The sequence below is a fragment of the Pristiophorus japonicus genome, chromosome 21 (assembly GCF_044704955.1).
Source record: "Pristiophorus japonicus isolate sPriJap1 chromosome 21, sPriJap1.hap1, whole genome shotgun sequence".
Classification (NCBI taxonomy): Eukaryota; Metazoa; Chordata; class Chondrichthyes; family Pristiophoridae; genus Pristiophorus; species Pristiophorus japonicus.
Window position 1 is genome coordinate 46,641,538 of NC_091997.1, and position 15,164 is coordinate 46,656,701.

General features: G+C 50.9%; 1 protein-coding gene across 1 annotated transcript; it reads right to left on the bottom strand.

Annotated features, from left to right (window-relative positions):
• Positions 1-983: 983 nt before the first annotated feature.
• On the bottom strand, positions 984-10,693 carry LOC139233527 (ovarian abundant message protein-like). Its single transcript, XM_070863926.1, has 4 exons — positions 9,298-10,693; positions 6,867-6,926; positions 3,420-3,610; positions 984-1,055 (listed from the first exon to the last, which is right to left on the bottom strand). Exons 1-4 carry the CDS (start codon positions 10,691-10,693, stop codon positions 984-986), a joined length of 1,719 nt encoding a protein of 572 aa, XP_070720027.1.
• Between the last annotated feature and the right edge of the window lie 4,471 nt (positions 10,694-15,164).

Consider the following 15,164-nt stretch of genomic DNA (forward strand, 5'->3'; position numbering starts at 1 on the left):
ATTTGCAGAATGGGCATGTAAATGGCAAATGAATTTCAACATAGATAAGAGTACTGTGAACAGTTCCGGTCTCCATATTACAAAGAAGATGTAGAGGCACTGGAGATGGTGCAAGGGAGATTTATAAGGATGATACCAGAACTGAGAGGTTATACCTATCAGAAAAGACTAAACAGGCTGAGGCTCTATTCTCTAGAAAAGAAAAGGTGAGGGGTGACCTGATAGAGATAGAAGATTGTGGCAGAGTTTGATAGGATAGATTTAACCACTCCCTGTGGTAGCGAGTTCCACATTGTAACCACTCTCTGAGTAAAGAATTTCCTCCTGAGTTCCTCATTGGATTTATTGGTGACTATCTTATATTTATGGCCCCTAGTTTTGGAAGAGACCATTCAGCCCCTCAAGCCTGTTTCTCCATTCAATTAGATCGTGGCTGATCTGTATCTTAATCAATTTACCTGCTTTGGTTCCGTAATCCTTAATACTCTGGCCTAACAAACAACAACAACAACTTATATTTATATCGATCTCCGTTTTGAAATTTCCAATTTTGAAGCTGAAATGTTAACCCTGCCTTCCTCTCTCCACAGATGCTGTCAGGAGAACGGAGAATTGTGGTGGGAGGACCTCAGGGCTGAACGAGACGACAGAGATAGAGAGGGGAGCGTCCTTGGAGAAACCATCTGTACATCAGGTGCTCAGACACCGCCGCCTGTGCACTGAATGTCAGGGCTCGAGCGGGTCCTGTCAGACACTAGTTTGCTTTGAGATTCCATGCATATCTTGGATGAAAATCAATATTAATTTATTGTCAAATAACGATTTCGTTTATATGTCCATTATGGAAGTCAAACTTCCTCTAAAGCGGGAGGAAATGAAAGCACTGAGAGTCGAGGCCCAGGCCTTCCTGTTTATCATGTTTTGTTTTGAGAATTGCTTTATCCAAAGCGCCTCTTGTTTTGAGAAAGTTGGATGATAACTAATTAGAAGCTGATTGTGCAGGAGAAACACAAATCCTGCGAGACCTGTTCTCTGCGTCCAGCTTGGTGAACTCGCTGTGAAACCCAAACAAGCAGCAACAGCAGTCCAAAGCTGCGCGGCATTTAGGGTTCTTTTATCGGGGGTCTTTCCCGGGGGGCCCAGTCTGACATGATTTAAAGATGAAGGAAAGTCTAGCGGGAGTACTTAGAAACGAAGGTAATCGCCAGAATTCCCTTCACTTTTAGTCAGTATTTATCAGCATCCTGCATTTCCAGCCAGTTCTTTGGTGTCAGCTGTGGCTCAGTGAGTAGCACACTCCCCCCTGGGTCAGAAGGTTGTGGGTTCAAGTCCCACTCCAGGGACTTGAGCACATAAATCTAGGCTGACACTCCAGTGCGGTGCTGAGGGAGTGCTGCACTGTCGGAGATGCTGTCTTTCAGATGAGATGTTAAACCTCTTAGGTGGACATAAATTATCCCGTGACACTATTTCGAAGAAGAGTAGGGGAGTTCTCCCCGGTGTTTGGGCCAATATGTATCCCTCAACCAACAGCACTAAAACACGTTATCTGATCATTATCTCATTGCTGTTTGTGGGATGTTGTTGTGTGCAAATTGGCTGCTGCGTTTCCTACAATGCAAGAGAGGCCATACTTCAAAAGTACCTCATTGGCTGTAACGCGCTTTGGGATGTCCTGAGGTTGAGAAAGGCGCTACAGAAATGCAAGTCTGTCTTTTTTGTGACTGAACATATACCCACTCCAACAGTATAGCTCGCACTCAGCACTGCCCTCTAGTGATCGTCCTGGAGTAGAGCGAGGACCATGAGCTTCTGACACAGTGGGCTATTCTGATGCAGCTTTAACCCCCGGTGATGATGCGCTGTGATCTTGCTGAATCCAGTTTGGGTGTGTCCACAGTGGAGCGAGGAGCAACTTTAAAATTGGAAAATAATCGATGCCAACAGTTATTGGTCCATATGCTGGCTTGTCCCTGGTTTGGATTCTGTGGTGATTAATACTAGAACTCAGGTAGTTGCTGCTCTCACAATGTGTTGGTGCGAGAGAGAGAGAGTGAGAGAGAGTGCGGCTCTAAACGGATCAATGAGATCATTAGAAGTGAAATACGAGCTTTGAAAGGTGGCAGAGAGGAGGGGAAGGGGATCCCACTGGGAAAATTACAGGAAAGTTCAGGAGAAATTTAAAGGGAAGACCAGAGGGCAAAGAAGCAACTGTAAAGGAGTATAGCTACAGACACCAAGAAATAACAGCAAGAAATTCTTCTATAACAGCAAGAGGGTAATCAGGGAAGAGTGAGAAACTTAAACAGCATAAGAACATAAGAATTAGGAGCAGGAGTAGACCATTCAGCCCCTCGAGCCATTCAATGAGATCATGGCTGATCTTCTACCTCAACTTTCCTGCACTATTCCCATATCCCTTGATTCCCTTAATATCCAAAAAATCTATCAATCTCTGTCTTGAATATACTCAAAGACTGAGCCTTCACAGCCCTCTGGGGGAGAGAATTCCAAAGATTCACCACCCTCTGAGTGAAGCAATTTCTCCTCACCTCAGTCCTAAATGGCCGACCCCTAGTTTTGAGAATGTGACCCTTGGTTCTAGACTCCTCAGCCAGAGGAAACATCCTCCCTGTATCAACCCTCTCAAGCCCTGTAAGAATTTTGTATGTTTCAATGCAATAACCTCTCATTCTTTTAAACTTTAGAGAATATAGGCTTAGCCGACTCAATCTCTCCTCATAGGACAATCCCCCATCCCAGGAATCAGTCTGGTGAACCTTCGTTGCACTCCCTCTATGGCAAGTATATCCTTCCTTAGATAAGGAGACCAAAACTGTACACAATACTCCAGGTGTGGTCTCACCAGGGCTCCATATAATTGCAATAAGATGTCTTTACTCTTATACTCAAATCCTCTTGTAATAAAGGCCAACATACCATTAGTTTTCTCAATTGCATGCTGTACCTGCATTTCAGTGTTTCCAATGGACACCAAAGGGAGTGAAACGGAGGATGAGCAGAGTATGGTGAGTGTAATTAATGAATACAGCCTTGGAATATTCACTGGAAAAGACTACAGCAACATCCTTTTCATTAACAAACAGTCCAGAATTATTTCCCAGAATTTTCCAGGGGTATGCAGAGCGCCGCGTAGCACTGGCTGGAGCACAGGCCCCTCCCCTCCTTTATTAAAGGGGCAGGCACACTGCGAGCTCTGCAGTGGGGCGAGGGGCCACCACTCCGCCAGCGGGGAGTGAGCGAGGTGCCACAGCACAGCACAGAGCAGGGCGCCGGGTTACAATATGGCGGCACGAACCCCGCAAAATCAGAAAAAGTGGTGCCGCGCACCTCCCCTTTAATGTTCGCCCCGCGAGCGGAGTGCGGCCCGGTTCACGACCCGCGAAGTGGGCACGAACATCGCCTGCGGCGGCCTCACTGGGCGCTACTGAATTCAGCCTCCGGGGCGAAAACGGGTCGCTGCGCATGCCGATGCCATCATCATCGCCGGCGCAGCGGTCAGGGGGGCTACTGGCGGGAGCGGGGCGCTGTCGGTTCGTGCTTCCGCTAACTCCCGCGGGAGGCGACGCAAATTTCTCCCCGTTTCTTTCTGATTGGCAAAACCAGAGATGTAAACCCAAGCAATGCAGCTGTTCAATAGACATCCACAAGAGGGTGCTCTTTACTACAGAATGCAAATGGCGAGAAGTGCAGCACATCAGCTCAGAAAGAGCTTGTGTATCTATAACCGATCTGGGGAGGGAGAGGGTGAAGGGGGAGAGGCAGCCTCTTGCTACACTGCTCCACTCCACTGCCACAGAGTGGCTTTGACACAATTTATCAGGCTGCACACTGACTGATGATCCTGATGTGACTCTACATAGCATCGTCATCCATCAATTGATACTTTTGCAGTGGGCCTTTGCTCGAGTCCCTGACATCCCCTTGCTAAGGTCAGATTTCAGTGCACTACAGACAGGTGCCAGGAGGTTACAATAATGTGTGATGAAGTGACAGACAGGGTTGATGAGGACAGTGCAGTAGATGCATATACAGACTTTCAACAGGCATTTGATAAAGTACAGGTTGAACCTCCATTATCCGGGATTGCCTTATCCGGCACCACCCCTCGTCCGGTACCATTCCTGGCCACCGGGTGCGCATGCGCAGAACGCGGCCAGTCAAAATCCTCGAAAAATATCAATGTAAAAGAAAAACAATGTAAAAGTGCCATTTACACTTGCACGGCACATATCAATCTCAACAGACCCACAATAAATTTACCCAACTTTGGAGCTGACACCTTCATCAGGAGCACTTGGGTGGGGCTGTAGAGTGGACTGTGCCTTTAAGCACTGTTGCTGGGCTGGGGTGTTGGTGTGGTCAGTGTGTGTGTGTGTGTGTGTGAGTGCGTGCCGATTGGCTGGGAGCGGCTGTCAGTCAGCCAGCCAGCCAATGTGCAGGGTGATGAGGGAGCCCCGCCCTGCCCACAGGCTGCCAGCGCAGACACACAGAGACAGGGCGGGAATGGTGCGGGACGGCACGTTGTGGAGGGAGTGCGATGGCTGCAGCTCGCGGTGTGAGTGTCGGGCTGCCTCTCTCTCTCTCTCTCTCTCTCTCTCGGGTGGGTGTGTGTGTCTCTGTATTGGGCATGTCGCAGTGCGGATTGCCGTGCCCGGGGGCTGTGGGTGTGGGTGAGGGAGGCTGGCACTGGTTCTCTGGATCATTGATGCTGCAGAAGCTCCCATCACTTTCACACACAGACCCGAGGTCGCGGGGGGGGGGGGAGGGAGAATGCGTCCCGAGCGGGCCCAGTGGACCCAAAGTGTCTTGAGACTGGGAATACCACCAGCGCTGCCTCCGCAAGATCCTGCAAATCCCCTAGGAGGACAGACACACCAACTGATCGGTGTCCTCGATCAGGCCAACATCCCCAGCATTGAAGCACTGACCACACTCGACCAGCTCCGTTGGGCGGGCCACATTGTTCGCATGCCCGACACGAAACTCCCAAAGCAAGTGCTCTACTCGGAAATCCTACACGGCAAGCGAGCCCCAGGCGGGCAGAGGAAATGTTACAAGGACACCCTCAAAACCTCCTTGATAAAATGCAACATCCCCACCGACACCTGGGAGTCCCTGGCCAAAGACCGCCCTAAATGGAGGAAGAGCATCCGGGAGGGCGCTGAGCACCTCGAGTCTCATCGCCGAGAGCGTGCAGAAAGCAAGCGCAGGCAGCGGAAAGAGCGTGCGGCAAACCAGACTCCCCACCCACCCTTTCCCTCAACCACTGTCTGTCCCACCTGCGACAGAGACTGCGGCTCTCGTATTGGACTGTTCAGTCACCTGAGAACTCACTTTTAGAGTGGAAGCAAGTCTTCCTCGATTTTGAGGGACTGCCTTTGATGGGAAAATGATGGATGAGGCTGGGAGTGGGTTTGCATAGCGTTGAAAACACATGACATCCCCTCATCCGGCAAAATCCCTCATTAAAACAGACCTGGTCCCGAGGGTGCCGGACAAGGGAGATTCAACCTGTACCACATAACAGATTTATTCGGAAAACAGAAGCACATGGAATTAAAGGGACGGCGGTAACTTGGGTAGGAAATTGGATCAGGGATAGGAGGCAGAGAGTCGTGGTGAACAATTGTTTTACAGACTGCAGGCAGTTATACAGTGGTATTCCCCAGGGGTCGATATTCGGACCATCACTCTTTTTGATATATATTAATGACCTGCACTTGGGTATACAGAGCATAATGTCAAAGTTTGAAGATAACACAAAACTTGGAAATATCGTAAATAGTCAGGATAGCAACAGATGTTGGGAAGACATAGACAGATTGTTGAAATAGGCAGACATATGACAGGTGCAATTTAACGCAGAGAATTGTGAAGTGATTCATTTTAGTAGGAGGAATGAGGAGAGACAATATAAGCTGAATGATACAATTTTAAAGGGGGTTGCAGGAATAGAGAGACCTGGGGGCTTACCTACACATGTCTTTGGAGGTGGAAGGGCAAGTTGAGAAGGCTGTTGAAAAGACACACGAGAGCCTGGGCTTTAGTAATAGAGGCCTAGAGTACAAAAGCAAGGAAGTTACGCTGAACCTTTATATATCACTGGTTAGGCCCCAGCTGGAGTGCCGCACTTCAGGAACAATGTCAAGACTTTAGTGATGGTGCAGAGGAGATTTACTAAAATGGTACCAGGGCTGAGTGACTTCAGTTATGTGAAGAGACTGGAGCAGCTGGAGTTGTTCTTAGAGCACAGAAGGTTAAGGGAAGATTTGATAGAGGTGTTCAAAATCATAAATAGTTTTAATAGAGTAAATAAAGATGAGCTGCTTCCAATGGCAGAAGGGTCAGTAACCAAAGGACACATTTAAGGTGATTGGTAAATGAGCCAGAGGCAACATGAGGAAATAACTCTGTGCAGGTGAGTGACCTGGAATGGTGCTGGGAGCACATTCAATAATAACTTTCAAAATGGAATTGGATAAATAATTGAGGCTGCATTTTCGGCTGCTGATTTCGGGGCGGTAATGGCGGCGGGGCTGTAAAGTTAGCGCCCGGGAACAGTTTGCGGCTCAGTAAGTAAGTTTGGGCAGCTGAGCCCTGAGTCAGGGGTGCAGCGGTAAGGGAGGCGTTGTACACCTCTGTATCGGGGTGTTAGCGTGGGAAACCCCCGAGCTAAAGAGCCGGGCTGGGAGCGCTCCGAGATACGCCTGGGGGGGGGGGGGGGGGGAGCGGGGGGGAAGCCACAAAAAACATTCCCAAAACATTGCCCACGTCACCACAACACAAATCACAAAAAAATGTAAAAGAAAAAACAATCACACCACTGGGAGTCCATGACTTACCTCTCTGCTGTCGGTATCGTTGCACCGCCTGATTTCCCAGGCGGTCACTGCGGGGGGGCGCTGCGGGGCGGACGGATCCGGCAAAAGTCAAAACTCACGCCGGTGTTGCCGGTGTTGCAACCAGGGGCGCTGCTCTTCCGGGCGGTGCTGCTCCACGCTGCCGCTAAACCGGGCCGAGGATGGGTGCGGGGCGCTGGAGGCTGACTGACCGGAACACCTCACCGCCGCCATTGCCGCCGCTCCGGGGCGAGAAACGGAGTGGGGAGGAGTGGATCCACTCCTTGAAGTTTCAAATATTGCAGAGCTATGTGGAAAGAGCAGGGGAGTGGGATCAGTTGGATTGGTTTTCGAAAGAGCCGGCATTGGCACGGTGGGCTGAATGGCCTCTTTCTGTGTGGGTTCATTTTATGACTCGAAGCAAATCACAGGTTCGGCCTCAGCTGGAATATTGTGTCCAATTCTGCGCAACACACTTCAGGGAGGATGTTACGTCCTTGGAGAGGGTGCAGAGAAAGTTTACCAGCATGTTACCAGAGATGAGGGATTTCTGTTGTGCAGACAGATTGGAGAAGCTAGGATTACTCTCCATAGAGCAGAGAAGGTTAAGGGGAGATTTAATAGCGGTCTTCAAAACTATGAGGGGTTTCGGTAGAGCAAGTGGGAGAAACTGTTCCTTCTGGTAAGAGGGTCGGTAACCAGAGGTCGTAGATTTAAAATAATTGGCAAAAGAACAGGAGGGGAAATGAGGCGACTTCTTTCACACAGAGGGTTGGTAAGGTCTGAAAGGGTGCTGGAGCAGATTCCGCAGGAAATTTCAAAAGGCAATGGGACCTATTGAAGAGTTATGGGAAATTTGCAGGGCTATGGGGAGAAAGCTGGGGGCGGGACTAAGCGCGATTGCCCTTTCAAAGCGCTGGCACAGGCACGACAGGCCGAAAGGCCTCCTTCTGAACTGTAAGACTTTAGGATTCTATTCTAAGTGATCTTGGGATGTTCAAAGCCTCCCAAAATCAGCTGCCGTTTCTTGGCGTCCAGCTTGTAAATTAGGCCAGATCGCTGTTGGAAGCCAGACCTACTTCTCACGTGCTGACAAAGGACAAAAATAAAATATTTTCCGATTTGATAATCAGGACCTTTAGATGAAAGACTATCAACCGGGAAAGCTGAAATCCTGAGTTCCATTTGAGCCGACGTTGAAGAGAGAGCTCCCAATATCCCAGCGAGTGGAGCATTAAATATGAAGTGGAGGTACTAAATCATGCATAAGCCAGATGTTGCTTCATTACTTGAGAAATTGGGGATAAACCAACGTGTCAGGCAAGAAATGTTCCTTTCTTCAGTGCAGGCAGATTTCGGGTTGAAATGTTGCTGACAAATTGCCCTTTCCTTATTTGCCTAGCTAGTGTAATTAATTTAGGTAAAGGATAGTGCAGTCGCACTCTACATAGCAGGTATTGGTATATTCTTCACAGACACTGCTTAATTGTTTTATGAGTTTGTGAGCAGGACGATCAATCACACACTCAGTGGAATGGAACAGCTCCACTACCAATGGAATTCTCCATCCCGTTCACCTCAGTGCACAGCAAGTCTCCAATAGAAAGAAAGACTTGCATTTCTATAGTGCCTTTCACAACCTCAGGACGTCCCAAAGCGCTTTACAGCAAAGAAGTGCAGTCACTGCTATAATGTGTCAGCTGTGGCTCAGTGGGTAACACGCTCGCCTCCGAGTCAGAAGGTTGTGGGTTCATTGAGCACATAAATCTAGGCTGACACTCCAGTGCAGTGCTGAGGGAGTGCTCCACTGTCGAAGGTGCCGTCTTTCGGATGACACATTAAACCGAGGCCCTGTCTGCTCTCTCAGGTGGACATAAAAGATCCCACAGCACTATTTTGAAGAAGAGCAGGGAAGTTATTCCCAGTGTCCTGGCCAATATTCATCCCTCAATCAACATAACAAAAAAACAGATTATCTGGTCATTATCACATTGCTGTTTGTGGGAGCTTGCTGTGCACAAATTGGCTGCCGCATTTCCTACATTATAACAGTGACTGCACATCAAAAGTACTTCATTGGCTGTATAGTGTTTTGAGACGTCCGGTGGTCGTGAAAGGCGCTATATAAATCCAAGTCTTTCTTTTTTAATGCAGAAACACAGCACCCTAGTGGTTATGGCACGGGGTTAGTAACCCAGAGGTCCTGCCTTCAGAATCCTACCATTGGATTCATTAAATCTGGTCAGTTGTGGACTGGCACCAGAAAAATTACCATGGGAACTACTGGTTCACTCATGTCCTTCAGGGAAGGGCACCTGCCGCCCCTGCCTGGTCGAGCCAAATGTGACTCCAGTTCCACATTATGTTGAATCGGTGCAACGATTTCTTGGGATATTGCCTAAATAAAAAAGAAGGTCCTTCATGCCTGGCTTGCCAGGTCTCATGGGTTGGACATGGTCCATGGGTTGGACATGGTCCATGGGCTGGACATGGTCCATGGGCTGGGCATGGTCCATGGACTGGGCACGGTCCATGGGTTGGACATGGTCCATGGGCTGGGCATGGTCCATGGACTGGGCATGGTTCATGGACTGGGCATGGTTCATGGGCTGGGCATGGTCCATGGGTTGGGCATGGTCCATGGACTGGGCATGGTTCATGGGCAGGATCTGGTCCATGGGTTGGACATGGTCCATGGGCTGGGCATGGTCTATGGGTTGGACATGGTCCATGGGCTGGGCATGGTCCATGGGTTGGGCATGGTCCATGGACTGGGCATGGTTCATGGACTGGGCATGGTTCATGGGCAGGATCTGGTCCATGGGTTGGACATGGTCCATGGGCTGGGCATGGTCCATGGGTTGGACATGGTCCATGGGCTGGGCATGGTCCATGGGCTGGGCATGGTCCATGGACTGGGCATGGTCCATGGGTTGGACATGGCCCATGGACTGGGCATGGTTCATGGACTGGGCATGGTTCATGGGCAGGATCTGGTCCATGGGCTGGGCATGGTCCATGGGTTGGGCATGGTCCATGGGTTGGGCATGGTTCATGGACTGGGCATGGTTCATGGGCAGGATCTGGTCCATGGGTTGGACATGGTCCATGGGCTGGACATGGTCCATGGTTTGGACATGATCCATAGGTTGGACATGGTCCATGGGCTGGGCATGGTCCATGGGCTGGGCATGGTCCATGGGTTGGACATGGTTCATGGGTTGGGCATGGTCCATGGGCTGGGCATGGTCCATGGGCTGGGCATGGTCCATGGGTTGGACATGGTCCATGGGATGGGCATGGTCCATGGGTTGGACATGGTCCATGGGCTGGGCATGGTCCATGGTTTGGACATGATCCATGGGTTGGACATGGTCCATGGGCTGGGCATGGTCCATGGGTTGGACATGGTCCATGGGCTGGGCATGGTCCATGGGTTGGACATGGTTCATGGGTTGGGCATGGTCCATGGGTTGGGCATGGTCCATGGGCTGGGCATGGTCCATGGACTGGGCATGGTCCATGGGTTGGACATGGTCCATGGACTGGGCTTGGTCCATGGGTTGGGCATGGTCCATGGACTGGGCATGGTTCATGGGCTGGGCATGGTCCATGGGTTGGACATGGTCCATGGGCTGGGCATGGTCCATGGACTGGGCATGGTCCATGGGTTGGGCATGGTCCATGGACTGGGCATGGTCCATGGGTTGGGCATGGTCCATGGACTGGGCATGGTTCATGGACTGGGCATGGTTCATGGGCAGGATCTGGTCCATGGGTTGGACATGGTCCATGGGCTGGGCATGGTCCATGAGTTGGACATGCTCCATGGGTTGGTTGTGAGCCTGGTGGATGAACTGGTAATGTGTAGTGTGATTGTTAAAGCTTTGCTAATAAACGACTGAGTTCTTAATAGCAATGTGTTGCTATGAATTCTTAAGCAAAGAACTCATGAAGCAAATACATTGCAGACATGGTCCATGGGCAGGACCTGGTGCATGGGCTGGGCATGGTCCATGGGTTGGACATGGTCCATGGGCTGGGCATGGTCCATGGGCTGGGCATGGTCCATGGGTTGGGCATGGTCCATGGGTTGGGCATGGTTCATGGACTGGGCATGGTTCATGGGCAGGATCTGGTCCATGGGTTGGACATGGTCCATGGGCTGGACATGGTCCATGGTTTGGACATGATCCATAGGTTGGACATGGTCCATGGGCTGGGCATGGTCCATGGGCTGGGCATGGTCCATGGGTTGGACATGGTTCATGGGTTGGGCATGGTCCATGGGCTGGGCATGGTCCATGGGCTGGGCATGGTCCATGGGTTGGACATGGTCCATGGGATGGGCATGGTCCATGGGTTGGACATGGTCCATGGGCTGGGCATGGTCCATGGTTTGGACATGATCCATGGGTTGGACATGGTCCATGGGCTGGGCATGGTCCATGGGTTGGACATGGTCCATGGGCTGGGCATGGTCCATGGGTTGGACATGGTTCATGGGTTGGGCATGGTCCATGGGTTGGGCATGGTCCATGGGCTGGGCATGGTCCATGGACTGGGCATGGTCCATGGGTTGGACATGGTCCATGGACTGGGCTTGGTCCATGGGTTGGGCATGGTCCATGGACTGGGCATGGTTCATGGGCTGGGCATGGTCCATGGGTTGGACATGGTCCATGGGCTGGGCATGGTCCATGGACTGGGCATGGTCCATGGGCTGGGCATGGTCCATGGACTGGGCATGGTCCATGGGTTGGGCATGGTCCATGGACTGGGCATGGTTCATGGACTGGGCATGGTTCATGGGCAGGATCTGGTCCATGGGTTGGACATGGTCCATGGGCTGGGCATGGTCCATGAGTTGGACATGCTCCATGGGTTGGTTGTGAGCCTGGTGGATGAACTGGTAATGTGTAGTGTGATTGTTAAAGCTTTGCTAATAAACGACTGAGTTCTTAATAGCAATGTGTTGCTATGAATTCTTAAGCAAAGAACTCATGAAGCAAATACATTGCAGACATGGTCCATGGGCAGGACCTGGTGCATGGGCTGGGCATGGTCCATGGGTTGGACATGGTCCATGGGCTGGGCATGGTCCATGGACTGGGCATGGTCCATGGGTTGGGCATGGTCCATGGGTTGGGCATGGTTCATGGACTGGGCATGGTTCATGGGCAGGATCTGGTCCATGGGTTGGACATGGTCCATGGGCTGGGCATGGTCCATGGTTTGGACATGATCCATGGGTTGGACATGGTCCATGGGCTGGACATGGTCCATGGGTTGGACATGGTCCATGGGCTGGGCATGGTCCATGGGTTGGACATGGTTCATGGGTTGGGCATGGTCCATGGGCTGGGCATGGTCCATGGGCTGGGCATGGTCCATGGGCTGGGCATGGTCCATGGGTTGGACATGGTCCATGGGCTGGGCATGGTCCATGGGTTGGACATGGTCCATGGGCTGGGCATGGTCCATGGGTTGGACATGGTTCATGGGTTGGGCATGGTCCATGGGCTGGGCATGGTCCATGGGCTGGGCATGGTCCATGGACTGGGCATGGTCCATGGGTTGGACATGGTCCATGGGCTGGGCATGGTCCATGGACTGGGCTTGGTCCATGGGTTGGGCATGGTCCATGGACTGGGCATGGTTCATGGGCTGGGCATGGTCCATGGGTTGGACATGGTCCATGGGCTGGGCATGGTCCATGGACTGGGCATGGTCCATGGGTTGGGCATGGTCCATGGACTGGGCATGGTTCATGGACTGGGCATGGTTCATGGGCAGGATCTGGTCCATGGGTTGGACATGGTCCATGGGCTGGGCATGGTCCATGGGTTGGACATGCTCCATGGGTTGGTTGTGAGCCTGGTGGATGAACTGGTAATGTGTAGTGTGATTGTTAAAGCTTTGCTAATAAACGACTGAGTTCTTAATAGCAATGTGTTGCTATGAATTCTTAAGCAAAGAACTCATGAAGCAAATACATTGCAGACATGGTCCATGGGCAGGACCTGGTGCATGGACTGGTGTGGTCCATGGACTGGTGTGGTCCATGGGCTGGGTGTGGTCCGTGGGCAGAACCTGGTCCATGTGTTGGGTGTGGTCCATGGACTGGGTGTGGCTGCATTTCAGAAGCCCCAGTACGAGAGGAATTGCAGCTCCAGTGTGCCTGAAAGGATAGATGAACATAACCGCCATCTATAGATATGCAGTTGACAATTTCTTACAGATTGTGAAATATGAATGAATTTAAAGTTATCTTACTTTAATGCATGCGCTAGTAAATTTTTAAAGAAATGTGACAGTTAACACGACAGGAGAAATCCTGAACTGGCTGTGAGCACTTTGCCACTGGTGTATGCTGACTGGGTAAGTCAAATTCCATTTATTTCTTTGTGATGTTAAGCTAGTCTGCTCACTGAGTGGGATGTAAAAGATCCCAGGGCATGACTTGAAAAGAGGAGAGTGTTTTCACCAGTGTCCTCGTCAACATTGATTCTTCCACCAACATCAGTAAAACAGATGAACTGGTCATCGATCTGTGAGATCTTGCTGTGCATGAATTGGCTGCCGTGGTAACCCACAAAGTATCAGTGACTGCACGTGAAAGGTACTTCCTTGGCTGTATCGTGCTTTGGGACGCCCGAAGGGTGTAAACAATGGGAGCTGTTTAATGCGGAGAGATGCACAGTCACGAAAGCTGGGGAAGGGAAACAAAATAAATGACAACAGCGGAATAATTTCCACTTATCTCAACTGGTGGGATACTGATGGGCGGGGCATAAAACAGGCGCATGGTCCAATCCCGTTAGCTTCCCGTGGCAGGTTAGGTTCAAATTGAACAACAACAACTTGCATTTATATAGCGCCTTTAGCAAAACATCCCAAGGCGCTTCACAGGAGCGTTATCACCGAGCCGCGTAAGGAGATACTACGACAGGTGACCGCAAAAAGCTTAGTCAAAGAGGGCGGTTTTAAGGAGCATCCTAAAGGAGGAAAGAGAGAGATAGAGAGCGGGAGAGGTTTAGGGAGGGAATTTCAGAGCTTATGGCCCAGGCAGCTGGAGGCACGGCCAACAATGGTGGAATGAGGCCAGAATTGGAGGAATGCAGAGATCTCGGAAAGTTGTCGAGCTAGCGAAGATTACAGAGATAGGGAGGGGCGAGGCCATGGAGGGATTTGAAAACAAGGATGAGAATGTTAAAATCAAGGCGTGCCGTACCGGGAGCCAATGTTAATCAGTGAGCACAGGGATGATGGGTGAACGGGACTTGGTGCGAATTAGGACACGGGACAGCGAGCACAGGGGGTGATGGGTGAGCAGGACTCGGTGTGAGTTAGGACACGGGGCAGCGAGCACCAGAGGTGATGGGTGAGCGGGACTCGGTGCGAGTTAGGAGATGGAGCAGCGAGCACAGGGGTGATGGGTGAGCGGGACTCGGTGCGCATTGGACACGGGGCAGCGAGCACAGGGGTGATGGGTGAGCGGGACTGGGTGCGAGTTAGGACATGGGACAGCAGAGGGATGGACGAGCTCAAGTTTGTGGAGTGTGCAAGTTGAGAGGCCGGCCAGGAGCGCATTGGATTGGTGAGCCTAGAGGTAACGCTGGCATGTAGGAAATGACACAGGCGAGGGGATCCGAGGTTCTGGTCAACAACATCCTGAGGCTGCCAGTACAATGAGCAGCGTTGGTGAAAAGGCAAACACCATCCTGATCAGGTACAGCTTGAGGGATGGCACAAGACCACAGAAGGATTAGTGAGGTTGGAGAAAGGTGGCCTTGACCTTGAGCATTGAGGGAAGAAAGAAGGCAAGTGCAACCCACATTTACATTGTAAAGTCCTGTCCCCTCAGTACAGATTCACACGAGGCATGTAGTGAAGTCAAGGTCACTCTGGACCTGCACCTTTATTTCACAGCTCTGGAATGCTGCACTTGCCTGAGACCTGTCCTTATATACCTGTCTCTTACAAGTTCACCCCTGGTGGTAAGGTATGCTGGTTACAGGTCATATATTATTACAGTCATGTATAGCATGTTAGGATACAGTTATATATAATAATGTAAGATACATGACATCACCCTCCCCCAAGGTCTTATTGTCTTTATAGGTTCAGTCTCTCAGGTGGTCTACTCTCTCGCGTGGAGCGTCTGAGTTGTGGTTCAGTTGTTTGCCTTGGTGTCTGTTTTTCTTTGGGTGTGGTTGCTGGTATCTCGCCTGGGCTGTCTGTTTCGATTGGTGTGATTGTTGTTGACTCGCCTGGGCTGTCTGTTGAGATTGCCCTTTC